Source organism: Labeo rohita, chromosome 5 (assembly GCF_022985175.1).
Source record: "Labeo rohita strain BAU-BD-2019 chromosome 5, IGBB_LRoh.1.0, whole genome shotgun sequence".
NCBI lineage: Eukaryota > Metazoa > Chordata > Actinopteri > Cypriniformes > Cyprinidae > Labeo > Labeo rohita.
Genome location: NC_066873.1, coordinates 4,605,734 through 4,632,122, shown reverse-complemented (window position 1 = coordinate 4,632,122; position 26,389 = coordinate 4,605,734). Strand labels below are relative to the sequence as shown.

The window sequence follows — 26,389 nt, the reverse complement described above, 5'->3', positions numbered from 1 at the left end:
TTTCTCTTGCTCCAGTGTTGCAAACAAGAATGGACCTTTTAGAACTTAATTAAGGTGAGGGTGTAAAATAGCTTTAATCAGAAAAGAGGCAAAGTCTAAGGAGGATGGCGAGACTGACAGAGCTTGCAACTCCCAGATTCTCTTTAGAGAAGTAATAGCCATGAGAAAAACATCTTCAGAGTCAGAAGTCTGACAGGCGCTGACTCTAGCTGTTCAAAAGAGGTCCCAACCGGACCCTCAAATACTACAGCTAAGTCCCACAAAGGGACTGTCACTCTGATGTGTAGCCTCAGCCATTAAGCTCCACGAAAATCAGCCAGTCGTCTGTGTAATTTAAAATGTGGATGTCGTAGAACAGAGAGTAACAGAGCCAGTGCTGCATCCATGGATTTCATGTATGTGCTGGGTGACAAGGCTATGTCGAATAGAAGAACCCAAAACTGGTAAGCTTCGTCCCCAAAAGCGAACCTCAGGAACATCCTATGTTGTGTCAAAACTTCCTGTGCTGTGTCCTTGAAATTGTTTGTCACAAACCAATCCCAGGATTGGATCTGAGAAACAATACTTTTGATTGTCAGCATTTTGAACTTATACTCTGAAGTAAAAGAAAGAAAAAAAGACTGTGGAGAGACTAGATGGCTTCTCTCCTCATGATGGTAGAGGAGCAGCAGGTGTGCAGGCCAAAGCACAATGAAAGAGCGCTAAAAGAGCTTTAAAGAGGCAAAAAGCAGCAGCAAAAAGGCAGTGGCAAAAGCAAAATTTGTCTGTGTCCTGAGCCTTTGAACTCAGCTGTTTGACACATCCCAAATGTTGTCTTGACCAATTGGACATTGTCTTAGTTTGGGGTGTTTCTCCTCCCAATACATAAATGAACATGTGATCTTGGTCCAAATTTTCCCACTAGCATAATTTAGACCAGGTTTCTATAACAAGAATGTAATACCTTTTACAATGAATTGACTGATAGCACCATCTCCAGACAGAATTCTCAAACACAAACATACCAAACACTGATATAAACCTATGGTTTTTAGTGGTACGAGTAGTTGTACGCAGATGAATCACTAAATTAAATATAAATTAATGTTAAAACACAATACAATTTAATCTTTATTTGAGTAAAGTTTTTTTTTTTTTTTTTTTTTTTTACTTTTACTTACTTTTACATGTACAGTACATCTTTTATCTAACTTTTAGGTACAACACATTTTAAATGAGAAGTTCACTTCCAGATCAAAAAACTGCAGATAATGTACTCACCCCCTTGTCATCCAAGATATTCATTTCTTTCTTTCTTCAGTTGTAAAGAAATTAGGTTTTTTGAGGAAGACATTTCAGGAATGTTCTCCATATAGACTTCAGTGGTGCCCAAAGTTTCAACTTCCAAAATACAGTTTAAATGCGGTGTCACACAATCCCAAATGTGATTGTAAATGATCCCAGCCAAGGAAGAAGTGTCTTGTCTAGCGAAACGATTGGTTATTTTCATTGAAAAAATTACATTTTATATACTTTTTAATGTCAAATGTCATCTTGTCTTGATGTTTTCTCCCTCAACTTCAAAATCGGGCTACATCGCTGTTTTAGCTTTTTTGTTAAGGGTGTTTGATCTTCTTCGCATGTTCGCTTTCCGATCGTTTTACTAGGTAAGACCCTTCTCCCTCTGCTGGGATCGTTTACAACCGCATTTAAACTGCTTTTTTTTTGGAAGTTCAAACTTGGGGCACCATAGAAGTCTATTATATGGAGATAAATCCTAAAATGTTTTCCTCAAAAAAATTGCTTGACAAGGGGTGAGTACATTCATTTTTGTTCTGGAAGTGAACTTCTCCTTTAATTTAATCATTATTTATGTTTTTTTGTTCACCTGTTTGTAAGCACTGTGCAGTGTTAATATTCAAACTGTGTATTTACAATGTTAAAGCGCCTGACAACGATAAATATTATTATCAGGAAGGAACTGCCTTGCTTTTAAACTGTGCAGAGCTGTAGCTAAATAGTTAGGCCTACTACGCTACTGTATTTTAATGCTGGTCATTATGATGGTACTTAAAGAGCCAAGTGTTTTCTGAAGTGGTACTTAGTATAAAAAGTTTGAGAACCACTGCTATAAACTATTCAATAGTTATTAAAAAGGACATAAACAGTGAGTAATTAGAACATGATGGGTCAAATGTGTGGGTTACATACACAATATGGAGTAATGCAATGGAACAATATTTGTTCATAAGTGCTTTTTGCATCATTTTGGTGCATATATATGTGAAAAAGACTCTGTGTCATTCTATTCTGTGAGGGACAAAAGGTTAAAAAGGTCTAGAAGGAGCCTTTGTCCTGAGTGGGGAAAACTCAAGGAGGTCTCAACTCATGATTTTCCTTGTGGTTTTACTCATCATGAACATGGGGTCTTTGACCATTAATCTTGGTGCTTGCCCCAAATTTGACAGTCTCCTTCCTAAATTGGAATTATCAAGAAGTGTTTGTTTTAATGCTGCAAGCTGTTCAAAGCTGCTAGTTAGCTAGATTTGCTTCAGACCTGTGGTGCCAGAATCTTCAACAGATTTATGGCCATGTTGTCTTGGGCCTCTTTGTGGAATTTGGCTTTGTGTGTCGTTTCAACACTGTTCTGATCAAATCTTAAATTGTTTGATACACTTTGATATCCCACAGCATCGCAGTTCTCACACTCTCACTCGAATCATCCACAGAGATGGGCTGTGTACAAGGAGACCATTTTAGCATATTTGCAAGCTGTTTTAAACTTTACTTTTACTTTCACTTTTTTCTTCATGACCAGTCGAACAAAGAATGTTCTCATCAGCGTTTATGAAACAGCATTGAGTGTAGCTTTTTATAGGGAACCTATGGTTCTGCAATACATGTGTCTGCAAAACAAGTCATCCTTGCAGTATTTTATCTGAGGTTTAATTCCTTTCCACAACACATTAATTTATGTAAGGTTAGTCTGAGCTATGCTGACATGATTCAACTGGTTGTAGTTTTTCAGAGTGCTCTTGCATTTTGCTTTGATGTTCTTCTTTTTTTCGAAGTAATTTTTACTCATTGACTCAGCTCCGCTCATCTACATATACCTCAGTGAGCCTCATCTCTATCGTTCTCTCTCAGCTGTTACGTGGTGTGATCTGCCTCTCAGCCGCTGAGGCGCCGTCTGGTTTGATCTGTTCAGATGTCTCTCTCAGGCCCTCTTACATGAGATAGTTGTGTGGTTCTCTGCTTGCTCTACTTCTGTGTTAATTGGAGTCGTTTGAAGCTTATACATGAAAGTTCGGTGTGTGTGAGTTTTAGAGACTGTGAGAGGTGAGGTGACGATGATGTGTGAAGAGAAATGCGGGTTTCTCTGGCACATTTCAAACTTTTTATATTATGACAACACACTGTGATTACAGCTCAGAGTGTCAGACAGCTTCTGTATGATCGGCTGATTTACAACATTTATTTATTTATTTATTTATTTTATGCTTAAATGTGAGTGTGTTTTTAGCCCTGAAGGAAGTGAGCAAGATGTCTGTTCCTTCAAAACATCAGTAATACTTTCTTTGAAAATAAAAACCCTGGTGCCTATTTACAGTACATTCCTGGATTCAAAAGTCTGAGCAGTGAAAATGCGTGTGTTTTGAAGGGTAATTGGACAATTATTGACTGCAGCACTGTAGCTATATGGACAAAACTTGGTGATTATGTTCTCCAGTATTATTTAAGATGTTCCAAAAAGCATCTTGAGCTTCAACTGAAGAAATTAAAATGATTAAACAGCTGTGGGTCAGTGCTATGTCAAGCCACCGCTTTCTTCATTGTGTAGAAATAGTGCAGCATCTTAAATATGTATGTATGTGTGTGTGTGTGTGTGTGTACAGTGTATTCTACAGTGGTTATACACAGTGTGATGCACAAAACTATAAACTTGAAGTGTAACAAGCAGTTTATTTATTTATTTATTTATTTATTTATTTATTTATTTATTTATTTATTTATTTATTATTTTATTTGTCAGGTTACAACATAAACTTAAAGAACTTTCAAAAATGTAAGAACTTCAAATTATTATTATTATTATTATTATTATTATTATTACTATTATTATTATTTTTTTTTTTTTTTTTTTTTAGGATTTCTGTGGTCAAAATAATTTATAGTATCAAACCTCTTTTTTCAATTCAATCAATCATTCAATCAGTGATGATTATTCATCATGCATACACATCACTTTAGAAACTGACTACACTGATTTAATGAAGTATAAATATTCAAAATATATAAAATATACACATTAAAAAAAAAAAAAAAAAAAAACAATCTGAAAAAAAAAAGGACTGACATTGTATATGCAAAACTGTGAAACTGAGTATACATGCTTGTTGGCGTCTGCAGACCGGTGCATACACACACACATACACCCACCCACACAGTACAGATTGCATATGTATGCACAAATAGCCAAGAGCAATGACTCAACGTGCCTCAGCAGGTTTATAATTAGAGTGTCATTCCTGCCCTGGTGGTCCACATGGAGCAGGACAAGCATCAGTGCTACCCGCTGAAGAACACAGAACACCCACCAGTTACAAAGCTATCTAAATAAACCAGCAAATAAATTTGAAGAAATAAAGAATGCATTATACTAGTCTGTTCCTCCTCAGTACATTTATTAGTGGCGTTTGCAAAGTCAAGCATCACTATAACTATAGGGTAAGTATTAAGAATTAAAAATTGAAGAAAAAAAAAAAAAAAAAGCATAAGCATTCAAGTTTGTGTAACGCACTGTTTGTGTTACGCAAAAGAGTGACATCTCAAATATTGCAGCTTTTAGAGGAGAGGTGGGCTGTTTCTTTTCTAAGCAATCAGACTTACGATTATTATTCAAATGCAGCTTGGCTGTTTGAAAGAGCAAGCAGTCAATTACTGCTGAGTGTCAGTCATATATTTGTCAGTGCATTTTCCAGAGTGCATTTGATGTTTCATCCATTTGTTGAAAATAAGAAAAGAACAGGCCGGTCCATTAATATGCCTGTTTGCCTAAACGAGCCGTTAATCAAAGTTTGAGGATGTGCATAAACTAGATGACTGGTGTAGCAGCCGGTGGAGGCTGGCCCGGCCGTAAACATCACACCTGCTCTCTGGGACCCGTCACAAATAGCTCAGCAGTGGGCACCTATGATTCTGGAGCATAAAATGTGTCAGGCTTATTTGTAGTTCACTTATGATGACTTCACTGACCTGGCCTGAGGTGGCTGCTTTTATTGCAAGTCATTGTCTCAATCTATTCTGAAGATTACACTCTCTTACTGGAGTATCTTGGGAGAGAAAATTAGGAATGGCAATATATTCCCAGCAATTAGCTGAATCCAGTGGGTATAGAGAGCAACTGCAAAGAAGGAGAAGAAACTGGCTTCTGTCAAATCGTATTTTGTGTATACTGCTCAAAGAGAAATTGCTAAGTTTATTATGTGTGTACATAATCACAAAACTTCATATCACCTTAATAAAAAACTGCAGATGCTTCTATCTTTCAAAAAGCTGTACAAGTAGGGTGTTGTCTTTAGCCTTCCAGTGCTCTACTTTTAGATTGCATGTTGTTATTTTTTCTTAAACCCACATTTAACATTAGTCTATGTAAATGAGCCAGCGAAATGAGTCAAAAAATGTAAATTAGCAAATGCCAAAGATGTCATGTTTAAAAGAATTTACTTAAAAATTCAAATGCTAAAAATGTTCATGGTGGATCTTCTTATGGAGAGGGACTAGACAGGGAGTCTGATGTTAAATTTGATGTCAAATATTACATCTCAAACTCAAAATCGTGGGGGTGATTTTAGAAATTGAACAGCTGGTTTCTCTTATTTGCTCTGCAATTAGCCCTGTATCTTTCATACATACAAAGTGTGGTGTGCTTTCACCATAGGGTACAAAGTTATATATCCATTTAAATTAGGAAAGCTAATGAAATCCAACATAATCTGTTCACATCACCCCACCCACAAGATGCATGATGGTATTATCTAGGTATGCCTTGTATTTGTCTTCTTTAAAATCTCTGGCACATGGCCGGGTACTACAGTAGTATTATGTAATTTTCTGTATTAGATCTACCTAAGCACCGCTTGAAAGACATTATGAAAATGATCCAAACATATCCTCAATTAATTGTTTCCCAATCCTGTTGCTGGAGGCACCCATTTTCGATGTCTCCCTTTTCTGACCTATCCATTTTAGATCCTGGAGTTTCTGCTGAGAAGCTGATTAAAATAATTAGGTGCATTTAATTGGGAAAGTTTGAAAATGTACAATGTTGGTGTGCCTCGAGGAACAAGGTTGCGAAATGTTGCTCTAACTCAGGACATTGAGCTCCAGCCTAGCTAACTAAAAGTTTCCAAGGTCTTGTCCCAAGTGGCACACTTCATGTTAACTTGTGGTCTTGTGGACTTAAAATAGTAGGGTGTCATTTTAGGTTTCAGTAGGCTGCTCAGCAGACTTCTACCCGATTCAAAGTGGCATTGCATTAGGAAGGCAGCAAGGGTTTCATTAGGGACAGGGCCCTAATAATCCTGAAGACCTTGATTAGCTGTTCAGGTGTTTTAATTTGGATTGTAGCTAGAATTCGCAGGACCTTGTCCCTACAGGAGCAGGAATAGACAACCTGGTCAACAGTATTGCAGTCAGATTGTAGTAGTGAGCAACTCTACCCCTTAAGGTCCACTGTCCTGCAGAGTTTAGCTTCAAACATAATCAGGAACACTGCCTGCAATTTCCAGGTAATCCTGAAGACTTTGGTTAGATTGTTCAGGTGTAGTTGTTTAGGGATGGGGCTAAACTCTGCAGATCAGTGGACCTCGAGGGCCAGAGTTGTCCATCCTTGGTTTCTAGGGTTAGGATCAGTGTTTAGTCTTTAACTGATTGAGAAGGTATGCTATTTCCAAGACCAGCAAAGTATGCTGATCCATTTCATACTGCATGTACAATCCGAGCAGAACTGGGCTCACATAATACATGACAATATGTATATTTATCATTCTCCAGATAAGTTCAGCTCAGTACCGCATGGGAGAATATTTAGTATAATATTTATATGATTTATCTGGACATTCACTCCCCCCCACCTACAATCTGTGGCCGACCTGAGACTCGAACCTGCGATCTTTGCATTACAAGTCTGACTCTCTAACCATTAGGTCATGGCTGCCCCTAGAGGCTGCTTAATTACTGTAGAAAAAATGAAGGAATAGCCCACAATTGTCCATGCAACAGTCTGATTACTTATGGTCCCTTGAAAAAAAGGGGGAGGTACGTATTAAAGAGCTGTAATTCCTGAACCTTTCCTCCAATTTTGATGAGAATACCCTCAAATTAAAGCTCAGAGTGCACTTCAAGCATATATTCATTATATACAGTGCCCTCCACGAATATTGGCACCCTTGAGCAAAGGCAGCTGTGGAAATAAATCTGCATTGTTTATCCTTTTGATCTTTCAATCAAAAAATTGTCAAAATTCTAACCTTTCATTGAAGTAAAACAATGGAAAGTGGGGAGAAAATCTCATTATGAAATAAATGTTTTTCTCCAGTTCACATTGGCCACAATTATTTTCACCCTAGAAATTCTTATGAGTAAAATATCTCTGAAGTATATTCCCATTCATATTTACATTATTTTTGCACACCAGGGTGACTAGGAACATGAAATTGTTCAGCTATGACTTCCTGTTGCACAGCATTATAAATATGAACACAATAGGCCAAATTCCCTTAATTGTCCATCACAAAGAGTAAAACCAAAGAATATAGTTCTGATGTGCAGAACAAGAAAGTGGCTGTAAGAAAAGAGCTAAAGCATTGAAAATCCCCATTTCCACCATCAGGACAATAATTAAGAAGTTCCAATCAACTAAAGATGTTACAAATCTGCCTAGAAGAGGATGTGTGTCTATATCGTCATAATGGATAGTGAGGAGAAGACTTTGAGTGGCCAAAGACTCTCAAGGATCAAAGCTGGAGAATTGCAGAGATTAGTTGAGTCTTGGGGCCAGAAAGCCTAAATAAAATTCAAATAGCCCCTACATCACCACATGTTGTTTAGGAGGGTTTCAAGAGAAATCCTGCTCGCTCATCCAAAAACAAACTCCAGCATATATAGTTGTCAGATACGACTAGAACTTTAAACGGGACTGGTTTCTATGGTCAGATGATACTAAAAAAAAAAGAGCTTTTTGGCAGCAAACACTCAAGATGGGTTTGGTGCAAACAGGGATAAAAAGTACCCCATGCCCACATTTAAATAAACTGCTGGATCTTTAATGTTCTATTTTTCTGCCAGAGATCCTGGACATCTCGTTTAGATACATGGCATCATGGATTCTATCAAATGCTAAGAGATAAAAAATTGAAACCTGACTGCCACTGTTAGAAATCTTATAATAGTCCGTATTTAGATATTCCATCAGGACAATAATCCAAAACAAACACAAAAATGTGTCACTGAGAACAAAATGAAGCTTCTGCCATGGCCGTCCCAGTTCCCTGACCTGAACCCTTTAGAAACTGAATGGGGTGAACTGAAGAGGAGAAGAACCAACATGGAGCTGTGAATTTGAAGGAATGGTCTCTGATCTCTTGTCAGGTGTTCTACAAACTCATCAGGCATTATGGGAGAAAATTCAGAGCTGTTATCTTGGGACAAGGACGGTACAATAATTGGGTGCCAATAATTGTGGCCAACGTGAATTAGAGAAAGAAAAAAAAAAGTTTAATAATGAGATTTAATAATGAGATGTTCTATTGTTTTACTTCAATGAAAAGTTAGAATGTTGTGACTTTTTTTAAATGAAAGATCAAAAGGATAAACAATGCAGATTTTTTTCCACAGCTGCCTTTGCTTATATTTACCAAGGGTGCCAATATTTGTGGAGGGCACTGTAACTGTAACTTGAAAATGTTTTGGTCAGCAGCTAAAATAAAAATAAATAAATAAATAAATAAAAAATGTGCCTGTGTCCAAATATATATGGACCTGACTGTAAATCAATTTGCCATCAGAATGCTTGTGTGATGTGATGACTGTGATTCTGCAAAGTAGAATGCATTTTTGGGTCATTTTGTTGGTTCTGGAGCAACATTCTTTTCAAACAAACATAGTCCTAACCATGTAAAGTAAAGTAGCATGTCGTACTTGGCTCTGTAACAAGGGGTAACCATCCAGCTTCATGTCTTCTGGAGGCACACTGACAGTGCACATTTTCAGTGTTTCCCTTATCTGACCCATCCATTGCAGTCTTTACTTACTTAATGAGCTGATGAGTTCAGGTGTATTTCCTTAGGAAAATTTTGAAAATGTGTACTGTTCAGAGATGGGAATGTGATGAAAATGTCCTCTTTTCCCAGATGGAGATTTTGGGATATGTCTACAGCACTGGGTATTGGCTCACGTAGTCTGGCAACACCAGGATATATCCATGCTACATCAATACTTTCGGTTTCAAAGGGCATATCGATGATGGGGAGTAGCTTGGCAGTGGTGTCCTTTAGACAGTAGTCCTTTCAGAAGTGGTTTTAGCCACAAGTTGTTTATCCACACTGGGGATCCTGTACTGTTTTTTACTTTGAAGCCGCAGAGGTGCGCTGTCCATGGTGCTGAATCTGAGCAGAGCAACTCTGCTTTAATTTCTTTACTTTGAGAATGCTCCAATTTTTGACCACATAGACTCATTCCCAGACGAAATGAGCTGAGCAGGTGTGACGGCGATTCACTTTGATCCTGAGAGAGAGAGGGAGGAGGATGACAGGGAAGGTGTGAAGGGAATTGACAGGCCTGCAGGCAGATGAGGGGTCATTTGACCAACTGCAGTCTGGCCACATCTGGATGTGCATTTGGGTAGAGAGCACCTGTGGGCTAAATATGCTGTATGGCAGTTGGAGACATATCAAATTGTGCTTTAGACTAATTAGAAAGAAGAAGAAAGCACAGAGAATAGGAAACAGAAAATCCTCACACGTTTGACTTTGCATTTTGCATTTTGTTTAAAACTGAGGTTCCTGTAACTATTTGTATATGCCATAAAATACATGATGCCTTTTTGTTTTTACAAAACAATTATATAATACGTCATGTAAGCACGACCACCATGCTTTAATGACCAATCAGTATCCACTGATTTCTAATGTACAAAAAGGCTTTACAATCGATGCCTTCATTCAGAATACTGATAGCGTATTGTGTAATACACACACAGAGCCAATTATGCAGTTAAATGCTTTATTTTGCTGTTCATGTAGGTTCAAATGAAGTATCAACTCTCTAGGTGTTAAGAGGCAAACAGAGGAGGTCATTTCATCCAAAATGACTCCTGACTGAGGCTTTCAGTCTCCAGTAGAAGCCAGTGGTGTGTTTTGATTTTCAGCTGCACCGCTGGGCCACCGCTTGCCAAGAACTAACCGCTCCCACTGCCAATGTCTGGATTCGATCGGCTGTTGAATGCTGGGAAAACGACAGAACTCAAGCATTCAATGGAACATAAACACAGACTTCATTGTGTCTCTCAGCACCTCGTATTCTCAGAGCCAACTGTCAGAAAAGAAACAAAAACCTTGAATTACTGTTATTTTATTGCACAGATCTATGTTTTATTATCTGAGGAATTGTTGAAATTTTCCCCAAAAATCGTATAATGGCCCTGGAATCAATGAAATGCTTTCAGGATTTTTAAGGTTGTCAGTCACCAAATGCGGATCCCACCAGAAATGAATCATCCGCAAAATTATCCATGACTTCTCTTATAAGAGGTATATGAGTGCACTTAAAATGAAATATGTCATGCAAACATGTTGAGGATTAGCAGACAGGCAGTCGATGTATTATGTAATGAGCTGTTTCCGCACAAAAGCAGTTTATACAGTCTACTGAAGCATCTCCTCTATTGACATCCTTCTCTCTGTCTGGATCCTGTGTTTAAGCTCATTTTAGTGGCTTCCCTAGAGGAAGGACTCAGACTTATTGTGTCATCAAGTGTCATTTAAAGGGGCCCTGTTCTAAGTGTTTTGTCCTTTTTAGTTAGTTATAGATGTCTTCTACCAAAAAACACCTTGGTTTAATTCTTTAACATGGCCACTTTTCAAAACCTATTTTAGTTTAGTTTAGTTTACACTTGATTTACCAACGTGAAATGTAACTTAAACCTCTACCAACAATTGCAACTGGAAATGTAACAATTTGCAATAAATATATATTTTTACAGTTTAATGCAATAGCTAATAATAAGTGATAACAAACACTATTTAACAATATTTGGAAATTTCTACATATAATAACAGTTCAGGTTGTATAATTATCATTATGAATCAGTGGTGGACGAAGTACACAAATCAAGTACTTAAGTCAAAGTGCAGATATGTATATTAAAATATTACTCCAGTAAAAGTAAAAGTACTCCTTTTTCAGTTTTACTAAAGTGAAAGTACAAAAGTACTTAATTTTATGTACTTAAGTAAAACAAAAAAAAATAGATAGATGTATTTTGCCATTGTATATACTCTACTTAATTTAATTTTATATTAGCATATGTTTTTGTATAATCCTACTGCTCAAAATACCTGGGATTTTCCCAAAATAACCACTATATGGAGTCAAGATATATTTTTGTTGTTTATATATACTATGTTGACAAGAGTGATGTAGTAATGATCACTGTGAAGTCTACACTGCAATGTACCTGAGAGAAAACAGAGTTGACCATCTGATTCCCACCAGTAAGAAAGAAAGTGTTTTAAAGTTTGTTGTTTTGCAGAATCTCACAGTTGTATATGATTTGCGAATAAGGCCTGAAGTTAGGAAGAACATTTTAAGATTTTTTTTTTTTCTTCTCAAACCATGTCTGTGGTGAACACCCTTGTCAAATGCCCCCATCACTTCCCACTTTGATAATTACTGTCGTTGCCATGTTCTGAACATCAAACATCATTTCTTTTTTCCCTCAGATGTAATCTATCTAGGTGGCTGAATAAAAATATTTGGACTTTATATCTAAAAATGACCTCAGCTTAGCACCAGCAAGCATTTTAGCTAGACAGTTAGCATCAGTATTTACTTATTTTTCAGTATGGTTATGAATTAACATTCATATCTGTCTTCTAGGCTAGTTGATCTAAACAATCTAAAAAATGTATACGGTTAATAATATAAAAACAGACGTCACATAGGGCTAAATGCGTAGCATTTTAAATAAAACTGCTAACGTTACAGCAGCGGGGAATATGAACGTGCATGAGTTATTTTATTTAACGTGTTATTTTAATGTTTCGTTTTTTGACCTAAAACATAAAGAATGATGTTGATGCATCTGCATTCAAGCATTTCAGTGGGATAGATCACCCTTTACCACAGATTTAGTTCACAAACAACTGACAGTTTTAACCTAAATCTGATTTTTAGTTACAGTCATTAATCCTGTATTTCGACATTAGTAACTTACTTTTTGCAGCATCAGTTGCATGTGCTCTCAAGTTCTTCTGGTTCTTACTTGTGAATTCAGTTCACTAAAGACTCGCTCTGAATGAATCATTTGAATCAGTGAGTTGTTGACTCTAGAACAGCTGAAATCGGATCATTCCAGTTCGTGAATGAATCGTTTGGTGTGATTTGCAAACCAATTTAACAGGTTCAATGAAAAGAATCAGTTTGTTTATGAATCAGACACTGCTTCTGTGTCTCGGAGCATGCATATTATAAGGAGTAATGATATGTTTTATGAAATACAGTAAAGTAAAAAGTATGATCTTATGCTTTGGAATGTTGTGAAATAAAAATTACTCAAAATAAAACTACTCCAGTAAAGTACAGATACTTGAACAATGTACTTAAGTACCGTAACAAAGTACAACTACTCCGTTACTGTCAACCACTGTTATGAATGAACATGTAATATATTCATAATAAAAAAAAATCATTTATAATTCTTTGTTAATCATTGGTCATGATGCCTTAAGTAATGATGCATTAAGTATTGTTAATTATATGAACCTTATATCAAACTGTGGTTGTTGGCCATTATTCTAAACAGTCACTTAACAGAACATGAAAGCAAATGATGTTTGTCCCACACTATGGCAGCAGTTTAATAACCGGCTTTATACTCACTATAGCAATACAAGATCCATTTTTCTAGTGTAGGTGTAATCTCAAACATAGTTTATATATCTCAGCCTCCCATGCTGTGGTGAACGCTGACCATCTGTCCTGCTGTTTCCTAATATGAGTCTTGAAAATAGCCAATAGCAAATAACACGGGAACTCTCCAGGCCTCATGACAGAAAGAGCTGTTTATTGACTCACCCGACAAGAGATTGTTTGTTTTATTGAATGAAGTCAGTTTCTTGTTATTCTGAACTCTGTATGTCCAGCAGATGGTCACTACCTAAACATCTTCCTTTAAATCCTTGTCATAGTCTGAGTGAGGCGTGATTTTCTGTAAAGCTGTTTTGAAGCAACACGGACTGTGAAAAGATGGAAAAAACAAAAAACAAAACGAAACAACAAAAAAAAAACTGGGTAGTCTGTTTATCCACCCATTCACCCATCCACATTATAAATTGTATCCAGTCTTCACCAATGTTGGCACTAGATGATCTTCAATCCACCAGCACAGACAAAGTATGTGTTGAAATTTAATACTTTGGGTTTGTTTTTTCAAAAAACCCATATGTGCAGTAGTAATAAAGGTGAGCTGGGATTAGAGAGGGAAGAATGGCACACAGACACGACGCTGATAGAAATGTGTTCATCTGAGTGATCTGAGTCTGTTACGAATCTGGTCGGTGTTCTGCGGACCGCTCACCACCAGATGTCACTCTCACCTTACCCACACACTCTGACTGTTGCACCACACTCCGGACTACATCTCCCGTCATGCATCACGCTGATTGCGTCAACTCATGTGACCAATCAGCGGCACTATAAAAGCCCCGGTCTTTCCCGATGCAAGTCACGGATTGTTGTTGTTATTTCTATTGTTAGCGTTCCCTAGTTTCCTTGTTCCCTAGTTCCTAGTTCCCTAGTTCCTAGTTCCCTCGCCTGCTCCCCCGTTTTCGTCTGTTCGCCGCCTGCCTATTGGACTCTAGCTCTTGTTTATTGGTTTATTCTCCTAGCCCAGTCCCTTACGGATTACGTTCGCCACGGATCGACCCTCGCCTGTTTCATGGACTTCTATTGTGCATCGCCTTCGTTATACCTGTCTGCCATTATTGTTTGACCCTGCCTGTTCGACCATGTATCTGTCTCGTCCCCTGAATAAAAGCTCGCAGATGGATCCACTCGCCTCTCGTCTCTCACTCTCCGTTACAGAGTCGAAGACATCTCAAGAGTTTATGCTACCAGACGAGTCTGACAGAACTTTGTAATTTGGTCTTTTCTTAAAGCCATTTTTGTCAAAGAAATTAAATCTGTAGTGCTTTGAAACATGTCTACGGGTTTCATTAAAACTGCCTCAGTGTGGTCTTTGGTCTGAGAGGTTCCCACAGGCTTTTCTGATGTGTGTTTTGACTGTTTGATCCTGGGGATCAGTCGCCTTAATCTCTTAATCATCCATGGGGAAAATCTGTTTCGTCTGTCTGTCTGTCTGTCTCCACTGGCAGCTCTCTTATTTAGCCTTTTGAACAGCAAAGAGCATTGTTAATAACTGCCTTTATTTTATTATTCTGAGCAGAGCTAAGCCAGCCCAGTACTTAACAGCAGTCCAGGAGGAGCATTTTAGTGAGAACAACCACATAAAAAGTAAAGATTTTTTCTGACAGCAAGAGGGACAATAAAACCGCAAGCCAATGCACTCACCCTTCCAGGGAACCAAAATCTAAACCTCGATGACGTTTCCCTTTCCAACCCAAAGTCTTTCTCAGTGTTAATAGATCTCCATCTGTCTGTATTCTTTTCATTCTGCTCACAATTACACAATTAAAGTCTCCCAGTCTCTCCTCCATTTGGAAGAGACCTGGGCCCGTATGCCTAACACTTCTCAGAAATGCTCTTAAGAATAGTTTTAAAGGAGAACTCCAATTTCAGAACAACAATTTACAAAAAATGTACTCACCCCCTTATCATCTTTCTGTCTTCAGTCATGAAGAAATTATGTTTTTTGAGGAAAGCATTTCAGGATTTCCATATAATGGACTTCATTGGTGCCCCGATTTTGAACTTCCAAAATGCAGTTTAAATGCAGCTTCAAAGGGCTCTAAATGATCCCAGCCGAGGAAGAAGGGTCTTATCTAGCAAAACGATCAGTCATTTTTTTTGGGAAAAAAAAAGTTAACTTTTTGAGCACAAAAGCTCTATGTAGCACAGGCTCTGTGATGCGCATTTACGGCACTACATACTATAGGCCTATTTCACAATGTGACATCCACGAGCTGGAAGTAGGGAAACTCTTTTTCAAAAAAAGCACTGCCAGAATGGTGGAGACTAAAAATAGTCAATCTTGTAGCGTATATATGTATATCAGAGGTTGCACTAGACTTTAACATTTTCCGTCATTCTAACAGACAGGGTCGTAAAAATTCTGTCATAATCTATTATTACATGGACGACAGCGCAGTGTTCACAAAAAAAAAAAAAAAAATGCTAGGGCTGAGTAAACAAAACAAAACAAAACAAAAACAAAAAAGTTTTCTCGATTTTAATAGATTCACATTTTGATGAACCAATATCGATTTTTAAATTCCAATCGATCTTTTGGTCTATGCTGTTTTCAGATGATGAATGAACAGTACACAGTGCGCCTTCCTTCCAGTAAATAGCAATAGGCTAGGCTTTGTGTTATGTTTGATATGAAACAAAGTCTCAGATTTCAAATTCTGTCCATTTCATTAGGAAATTCAAGCTTTTGAATTTTCAAGTAAATACCGTTGTGGCACTCTTTAATGTGGCGTGATAGATCGTTGTAGCTTTTTTGTACTCGCCTGTGCCTAATCAAATGCATAGGAACAGATTTGTGACAGTTTAGTTTATGTTCTAGATCCAGTGCTCTGCTGCTATACTGAAGTGCACTTGCCACCAACTGGTGTACGTGTGCATTATAAACCTTATAATGCATTATAAACAATCATTACCTAAATCCTGAATGTGTTTACCTCAAGCTGATGTGGTTCCTCAGGCTTTCTTAATGACCTATAACACCTGGCCCTAAATACCACTTTCCCTACAATAATGTTTGAGACTGAAGTGTCCAAACACACACATAAGACAGTTATTAACAGGACGTTTTTATTATTATTATTATTTTTATTACTATTAATAAAAACCACTAAACCACTTTTAAATTCATCCATAAAAACAACATTGATAATTTAGAAATTTGCTGTCATGGCAGCTGTCTAACATAATACACATACCTTGATAATTAAATATAAATTTCTCAAGAAAGAATTTATAAACCCTGTCAAATTTTGATTGCCTCACATCTCCCTGAAAACTATCAACAAAACGGATAACATCTTCTATTCTTATTGTTGGTAAATTTGTTAATGATTGGGAGAAAACGAGTTTCCACTCGCACTAACAATGAATGAATGAACGATGATTGTAACGTCATTATTGCTTTTATTGTAACGTCAATATTGTGAAATAGGCCTATTGAATAATGTTGAAAGGTCACGCCAAACGTAGGTGAAACTACAGACCCAGTGTTTACAAAGTGAAACATGCAAAGACTAAGGAAGTGCAATTAAGTCAAATGCTGTTTACAAACAAAAAAAGGTACAATGATGTCAGACGATTCTGAAGTTGTAGGAGAAAATGAGATGGAGTTTTTCGACATACTCTACTATTTTGAGCTGGAGTACACAGGCGATGAACTTAGACGTGATTTGTAGTGTTGTGGACGTGCATCCCAGAGCCTGTGCTACACGAGCTTTTGTGCTTAAAAAGTATACAAATTTTTATTTTTCGGAAAATAAAAATGACTGATTGTTTCGCTAGATAAGACCCTTCTTCCTCGGCTGGGATCGTTTAGAGTCCTTTGAAGCGGCATTTAAACTACATTTTGGAAGTTCAAAATCGGAGCACCAATGAAGTCCATTATAAGGAGAAAAATCCTGAAATGCTTTCCTCAAAAACTATAATTTCTTTACGACTGAAGACAGAAAAACATGAACATCTTGGATGACAAGGGGGTGAGTAAATTAATTGTAAATTGTTGTTCTGGAAGTGGAGTTCTTCTTTAATCTTTGACCTAAGTGTCAAAACATTCTTAGTAAAAAGTAGGACTTTTCTAAGAATAAGAAACTTTTATAAAGAAGCTAAAAGCAACTTTCAAGTCTAAGACTGGTACTTAAGTGTTGACTAAGGGGACACTTAAGTGTTGTGAACTAAGGACTGCAATGATGTCAACCCAAAATGGCCGCCCTTGACCTCTGCAACCGCCAATAGTGAGACTGCTCATGGAAAGTCACAGCAGCACACCAATCATCTGATGCAACTACAGTAAAATCATTAAGACAATATTTAATATTTAAATGTATCTTTAAAAAAAAAACGCTTTGCATTGTGGAAAATTATCACAAATTATTACTGATGCTTTAAAATCCTATTCTGTTGGTATGTCTCCTCATATATAGTTGGATGTGAATATGAGTTCCATCAACAGCTCCAGTAGCTCAAAGAAAGCCCACAGTCTTCATAAAAGTGGCTTGTTTTTGCAGCATGGTTTGACGGTCAGTTGTAAAGTTAATGAACTGCCATATAGTAGTGGTTAAAAGAGTAGTGTTTTTTTTTTTTTTTCCCTTTCATATCTTGATGGTTTAAGTAAAATGTGAGGTCATTAGAACACGGTTGTGTTTGGTGGGGCTAGTGTCACAATAGTTAAGACCTTGCTTACTCTGTCATCAATGGTGCATTGCTGCATTTTTCCAATTTTCCAGGAAAAAAACATAATTGCTACTTTTATTTCTGCAGTTAAAGCATTGATTTGTAGAGTAGAAGAAGTTTCTATCTTGGTCAGTTACAAAAAAAAAATCGTATCGTTCTGTCAATTCCATATTATCATATGACTCCAATTCGTCACATGTTTATTGGAAAGTGTGTGTGTGTCTCCTCATGCTGCCGTCTTGTAACTCCTAACTAGGTTAGGAGACCTCTCCAGCTCTCTTAAATAATTTAGGAGCTGAGACCTAGTCTTAACACTTAGGAATCTTAATGAATCACTCTTATTCCTAAATCTAGGAATAAGAGTAAAATTATGTCATTCTTAGAATTTTGACACTCTGAGACTAAAATTTTACTGTGATCAGCTTTATACATACAGCCCCCAGAATTAAATGTCTCCAGGGAGAAAAGAAAAGCCTGCAATATGTGTAAGATGTGCTTCAGATAAATGAATATTGATATTACTCTACATAAGACAGCAAATCTAAGGCTATTTTTAACACAATTAAATTGAGTTTTTTCGTTGAGTAATTTTCAGGACAATTAAGTTGTTTAATTAAGTGTAATACAGTAATGAAACTCGTTCTGTTTGGATGAGTTTTTCATTTTATTTATTTATTTTTTGTGCTACACCCTACAAAGTGGTAACCTGCAACTGATAACTTCAATTATTATTTCTAGCTTTTTTAAACCCGTTACAATTGTTTTGTTATACTAAATTGATATATTTAGCCTGATTTTGTGATTTAAAAAATACATTTGACTTTAATAAACTCATTTTTAGGTTGCAATTCTGTTTTCAGAGTATTTTTACAATTACTTTTGCTGTTTATTTTATTTTATTTTATTTTATTTTATTTTATTTTATTTTATTTTATTTTATTTTATTTTATTTTATTTTATTTTGTTTTGAAAATATGATTGTGAATTAATATGAAACGTACAAATTATGGCAAAATCCTAAACTTACATTATCAAGTTTTTATACATTCTTCACTGAGATTTATATGCTCATTTATATGCTGTGCAGTATATCATTTTGAGTAAATCTGTGTGTTCATTGTTGTGCGGCAGTAGGAAGAGGATGTGATGTGAATGGTTTTGTGAAGTCCTGCAGAGGCTCAGAGGCTTTTTTTTTCCCTCCCCCTGCGCTGTTCATCATCCATTTGACGTGTTCTGTGATTGCTCTATACTGTAGTTAGGAGAACGCCTCTCGAGTGCCCTGCACTTCATAAAGCTCTGTGAAGTGTGCGCTCCCAGCATGCAATGCAATCAAGCAAAACCACTCTTTTAATTCCAGACGCTCAATAATCCTACAGGCCTTGAAAGAGAACCTGCTAAAGGGAGACTTCAGGAGCAATTTCTCCTTCATTTCATCACACATGCTAATTTTGTTTTCCCAAACAGAATTTATTTGCTGAATAAACAAGAAAACCTGTTTGTTAAGATGTGAAAGGCAACAGACATGTTTGTTCTGTAATCTCGCTCTATTCATTGATGTTAACCTCTCATGAAACGACCTTTCTTATTCTCCGCTTTTCATCTTCATTTCTAGTTCCTCGACTCTGTTTTCTCCCTGAATTCAATAGCTTTGATACTGCATTTCAAGTATGTTTCCCAGTGCAACTAAACTAGCTTGGCCTCCTGTCTGAGATGGAGGTGGATTTGTCTGGTAATTGGGTTTACCGCTCCAGGTCTTTCTTTATTAGCATGTGATTGTGTTCGGGGTCCTCGAGTCGCAGGCAGACAACAGTGATTTATTCCTCAGACCTTGAGTAAATCATAACATGCACATGAAGCAGTTCTTCTGTTTTTTAATTACACCAACTTTACAGTGATATATTGAACATACTTAGATAATTTCCACTGAAAAAAAAAACAAAACAAAAACAAAAACAAAAAAAACAACATTAAAAATAACCACTATTGAGCAGCAAATCAGCATATTTAAATGATTTCTGAAGGATCATGTGACACTGAAGACTAGAGTAATAATGCTGATAATTCAGCTTAGTTCACAGGAATATATTACACTTTTAGTAGAAAACAGCTATTTTAAATTGAAATAATGTATTATTGTGTTAGATTTTTTGTTTGTTTGTGTGTTTGTTTTTTGTTTTGTTTTTGTTTAATCAAATAAATCAACCCCAACATTTTGCACAGTAGTGATAGCAAATAAAATAAAATAAAATGAAAAAAAAATAAATAAATAAAAATAGATAAATAAAAATAGACAAACAGAATAGAATAGAACAAATAGAATTGAGCTGCTCTGCGTGCTTCATGTGACATTTTCATGTGTCACACAAGGAGTTGGTCTTGAAACAGAGTGTTTAAAAAAATAAAAAAATAAATTAAAAGGATTTTTAAAACCAAGCATCAGGACTTTTTAACACCACAAATTTGCAACATCTTGGGAAGTAACTTGTTAGTTTTGCTTGGTGTGATTGTTTAATGAGTGTGATTGTTAGCTGGAGAGAATGAACAGAAATCAGTAGACAAAGAAAGCAAGGAAATTCTACACAGCCAGAAATATAAGTAAAGACACATCTGATCACCCATCATATGTATATATAAATTGAAAATTGACAAAGAGAACCCAATTAAACAAATGGGATGAAAATACATACTTTGTCATTTATTTGTTATGAAAACTTATCCAGCGTTAAATATTTGTGAGTTGCAAAAGTATGTGAATCTCAAGGATTAGCAGTTAATGTGAAGGTGAAATTAGAGTCTATCTGTTCAGAAATGTTTTCAGTCAATAGGATGACAATTAGGTGTCAGTTTATGCCCTGTTTTATTTAAAGAACAAGGATCTATTAAAGTCTGATCATGTTTTTGGAAGTGAATCATGGCATGAACAAAGTAGATCTCTGAGGACCTCAGAAAAAGAGTTGTTGTTGCTCATCAGGCTGGAAAAGGTTATAAAACCATCTCTGAAGAGTTTGGACTTCACAAATCCACAGTCACACAGATTGTGTACAAATGGAGGAAATTCTAGACCACAGTTACCCTCACCATAAGTGGTTGACCAACAAAGATGACTCCAAAGCAAGATGTATAATAGTTTCCAAGGTTGCAAAAAACCCCAGTATAACTAAAGGCCTTTCTCACATTGTTTGATGTTGAAGTCCATCATCAGGAGAACAATGAACAACCATGGTGTGCATGGCAGGGTTGCAAGGAGAAAGCCACAACTCTCCAAAAAACACTGCTTCCTGTCTGCAGTTTGATAAGGATCATGTGGACAAGTCGGAAAGCTATTGGAGAAATGTTTGTGGATGGATGAGACCAACAAATAATTTTTGGTTTAAATAAAAAGTTTTATGTTTGAAAAAAGATAAACATTCCAGTATAAGAAGAACCTTATCCCAACTGTGAAACATGGTGGTGGTAGTATCATGGTTTGAGCCTGTTTTGCTGCATCTGGACCAGGACGACTTGCCATTATTGATGGAACAATAAATTCGGAATTATACCAGCAAATAATTCTAAAGGAAAATGTCAGGACATCTGTCCATGAACTAAAATCTAAAGAGAAAGTGGGTCATGCAGCAAGACAACAACCCCAAGCACACAAGTCATTCTACAAAAAAATAAGGTTAAACAAGAACAAAGGTAATGTTTCAGAATGGCTGAGTCAAAGTCTGGACCTTAATCCAATTAAAATGCTGTGGAAGGACCTGAAGCAAGCAGTTCTTAGGAGGAAAACCACCAACATCACATGGTTCAAGTGTTTCTGTACTAAGGAATGGGCAAAATTCCAGCAAATCATTGTGCAGGACTGATCAGCAGTTACAAAAAAAGTTACCTGCAGTTATCGCTTCAAAAAGGGGTCACAACAGATACTGAAAGCAAAGATTCACATACTTTTGCACCTTGCAAGTATTTAACACTGGATCATTTTTTTTCAATAACTAAATGACAAAGTATATATTTTTGTCTTGTTTGTTTGATTGGATTCTGTTTGTTAATTTTAAGGGCTTGTGTAAAAATCTGCTGATGTTTTGCGTTATATTTATGCAGAAATATATTTAAATATATTTATGCAGAAAAGTTCACAAACTTTCAATGTCTCATGTTTAGGACAACTTTGACCATGCACTTTTTCAGCAGCAGTTCACTCTGTGTCTTCTGCAGTTTTCCAGATGCCTTTGCAATATAAACTTCTGGTCACACTTTATTTTAAGGTCCAGTTCTCGCTATTAGCAAACCATTAACTATGGCTTTTGCCTTAATAAACTAATTTGCTGCTTATTAATAGTTAGTAAGATAGTTGTTAAGTTCAGGTAGAATATGGTCATGCAGAATAGGTGCTTTATAAGCACTAATATACAGCCAATATTATTAAAACAGCCAATCATTGAGAAAAATGGTTATTTGGCCATGACTGCTCTTTTGTCTTGCTTAGATGAAGTTAAATCCTGGCTATCTCAAAATTTCTTAACCTTAAAAGAAGAGAAAACTGAGGTGATCGTTTTTGGCCTATCAGAAAATATGAAGGCCTCCAATTTTGACCTAGGACCTTTATCGGTTTTCATGTCCTCGCAGGTACGGAATTTGGGTGTTCCTTTAGATGACTCTTTAAATTTAGATAAACAAATTTCTACTGTGATTGGATCTAGTTTTCATCAGCTCCGCACACTTGCAAAAATCAAACATTTTCTCACTGACAAGACTTTGGAGATGGCTGTTCATGCTTCTATTACATCGCGTCTAGATTACTGCAACTCTTTATACTGTGGCAACTCCAAAGCTCAAACTGCCCGTCTTCAAATGGTCAAGAACGCAGCTGCTAGATTCCTTTTAAAAAAGAAAAAACAAGGATCATGTCACTCCGCTCTTGAAGGCCCTTCATTAACTGCCTGTTCAATTTAGAATACATTTTAAAGGGGTCATCGGACGCCCATTTTCCACAAGTTGATATGATTCTTTATGGTCTTAATGAAAAGTCTATAATATACTTTGGTTAAAAAGTGGAGTGACGTGCTGCTCTGAGAGATTGTTTAGTGCGTTTAGCTGCGAAACTTGCTAACTAGCACATTATTAGGAAAGGTGATTGCAGAGATTCATAAAAAAACCCTTATACTCACTTCTGCTGTAAGTGAAGCTGGATCACGAATGATCCGCGTGAGCATGGACGCATTTATGTAGATCGGGAGGTGCATTCCCTTCACAAACAAACGTAATCCACTGCATCTTCAGCGGCTCAGATGACAACCACTATGTTCATTATTACATCCAGCAACAGAACACCTCAATCGCTCAATCTGAGATATTCTTGTCTAACTTGCATCCCTGCTCTGGCATCGAAACAATGGAGGTCGGACTGTTACAGCTGATCTGAAGTAAGACGCTCATGTCAATCAACTATCGTGGGAGCAGCCTCTGTCGCTGTGATGCCACAGGCATCTGAGAATGGCTCGATTTGAAAAAGGGGATATTATTCTTACAGATTAATTGAAAACCACTGCATGGATTTGTACATACACTGCCAACACACATTAATGTTCAAACAACATGTAAAAGTGAAGTTTGCATCCGATGACCCCTTTAAAATACTACTATTCGTTTTTAAACCTTTGCACTATCAAGCACCCATCTACTTATCTGAACTGCTGCATTAGTATGCCCCCTTGAGAAGTTTAAGATTGTGCGACCAGAAGTTTCTTTTAATTCCACATTCCAAACTCAAGAGTAGAGGTGACCGTGCCTTCTCAGTAATTGGGCCTCGTTTTTGGAATGACTTGCCAGTTGAGATCAGAATGGCTCCTGCCTGACTATTTTTAAGTCTCTTTTAAAAACTCATTTGTTTTCAGTGGCCTGTTAGGTTTTTATTTTGCCTATTATATTTCTTATTTGTGTTTATTCTTTGGTTGTAGTTTTTGTACTCCTAATTTTATGAAGATGTCTCTAAGTGTGAAGCACTTTGGTCAGTCATGTGGCTGTTTTAAATGTACTATTTAAATAAAGTAAACTTGAAACATGCTAATAAGTAACTAGTTAATAGTGAGAATTGTTCCCTATAATAAAGTATTACCAAACTTTTATTTAAGTCTCATTTCAGTCACAAGCCAATAATGACTTTTGACTACACAATATTTGTTGTATCCTGCTGAATAACCTGACTTCCACTCTTACCTCCTGGTGAACCAACTGACCAAATAAGATCTGACTCGTACTAATCAGTAATTAAACGTGGCATTACGAGACCTAAACACGAGTCAGACTGACTCCAGCAACGCTGTCCTCTGTCGCTGAATGAGATGTGTTACACGTGTATCGCTGAATGGCTGGAATTGAATGTATAATGTTTTAAGAGTCCAGATGGCGTCTCTATGGAGCTCTGAGCTGTTAGCGTGACCAGATTCAGCTCACAGGGATGAGAGCGAGTTTCAACATATACTGACACATCACAGTGCTTTATGGATGTCACGGCATTCATTAAGCTCAGACGAATCATGAAGAATAGTTTCGTAACTGCCGTTCTGTTTTATTAGGGTCATTAAATGTTGAAATACAAGGTGACACTGAAAAGTCTTTGTCAAAGTATAAATATAAAAACACAACACTTGTTTGCATCTAGAAATATTAGTATCTGTGTTTAGTTCTTTGCTTGTATAGTTACTTTGTTTAGTCTTTACCAGCGCAAGTATTTGCATTACTATTTGCATTACTAAAAGCATGCTATTACTATTTGAAGTGCAACTCATCAATACACCACACTACCACAAATTCAATGAATGAACAAACAAACAAACAAATGAATGAATGATGGGTAACACTTTATAATACGTATGCAGTGATAAAGCACTCATTTGAAAACCATTTGTTTATGGTTACTTCATAGTTTATAAACTGTTCTTTCTGCATTGGTAATACATTAATATGTTCTGGACAAATAGTGAGCTCTTCATTCATTGTCATGGTAGTTAAACAATTATGATTACTGAGTAATTAGCTCATATGTGTAGAGTCAGATCTTGTATTGTTATCCTTTGTTAACAACCTGTTAACTATAGTTAACTAATGTACAGTAGTTAAACCAGTAGTGAAATAATTGTTAATGGTTATCAGGGGTAGCTCTCACTTTAAATTAGTTCACAGAAAATACTGAATTAAAAACAATAACCTACCTTTATTAGACATTAACTGCCTTAAATGTTTCCAAAATATAACAAAATAGAGAACGAAGAATACATACATACATACATACATAAATAAATAAAATCCCTTAATCTCATCCCAAATCGTAAACATAACCACTTTTCAAAATATACTGTATGAAAAATGTAATAGGCAGAAAAATGTACGGTGAAAATAATTAGATAAATACATAAATATTCTATGTTTGTGTGTCTACATATATATGTAAAAATATGTAAAATGTATGCAAATACTAATGAGATCAAGTCATTTGAATACATCAGTTAGAGTTAGGATAATATGAGTATGAGAAAATATATATATATATATATATATATATATATATATATATATATATATATATATTTGTAAGCTAATTAAACAGTAATCATTTGTAAATTAAGTGACAATGAATGAAGAGCTCACAATTTGTACACAGCCTGTTAATGAATTAACAATGTAGAGACTACAGTCTATAAATAATGAATTAAATACAAACTAATAGTTTGCAAATGATTTATAAAAGGTTTGTGACCGATGTGTGAGATGACAGAACCGTCTTTGTGTTTTTGTGTGAAGCTGTAGGCATGTTTGGCCATCAGGGAGATTCTGGATCAGAAATGGACGATGACACTCAGCTAAAATTCTACACGGAGCACAGGGGCCGACGCCGCAGCAAAGGTAATGCCTTCATTTACTGTAGATCACGTTGTGCGTTACTTAAAATATCAGGTGTTCTTTAAGCAAATCATTTAGATCAGTGGACCCTTCCATAAACAACTGAGGATCATTCTGACGACTGTAGACGTTCTTGTTTGTTTTGAGTTAATAAATGCAGGATGTACCATAATGTCTTTTACTGTCATTTTATAAAGAGCTTAAGGCACTTTCCACAAATACATACATATCACTTTAAACATACAATGTATTTTTGGCTATTGCTAGAAATATACCCGTGCTACTTAAGACAAGTTTTGTGGTCCAGGGTTTTACACACATGTAAAAATATTAATATTTGTATTTATTTATTTATTTAGTTAGTTAGTTAGTTTTTGTTTTAAATGTACTGAATTGCATCTTGATTATTACAAATCTGTAATTACATATATATTTGAATATATAACAATATTTGGTTACACTTATTGTTTATGGTTTCCTTGTTACAGCATAATTATACATTTAAGTACCAATTAATATTAATTAACTACATGTACATACTTCACTCTAAAAATGATTCAGGGGACCTGTTACCACAGCTTAAATTTATGGTTGCAAGTTTAAATAAATAAATAGACAAATACATCCATTCTTTTAAGTTGCAAACATT

At 36.2% G+C, this 26,389-nt stretch overlaps 1 protein-coding gene across 1 annotated transcript in view; it reads left to right on the top strand.

The window, feature by feature from the left end:
- The window catches only part of LOC127165710 (astrotactin-2-like), a 565,932-nt gene that overhangs the window by 237,177 nt on the left and 302,366 nt on the right, over window positions 1-26,389 (top strand). Inside the window, 1 exon segment of the mRNA XM_051110581.1 lies at window positions 25,642-25,743. Within this exon segment, the coding sequence (XP_050966538.1) occupies window positions 25,642-25,743 (102 nt within the window).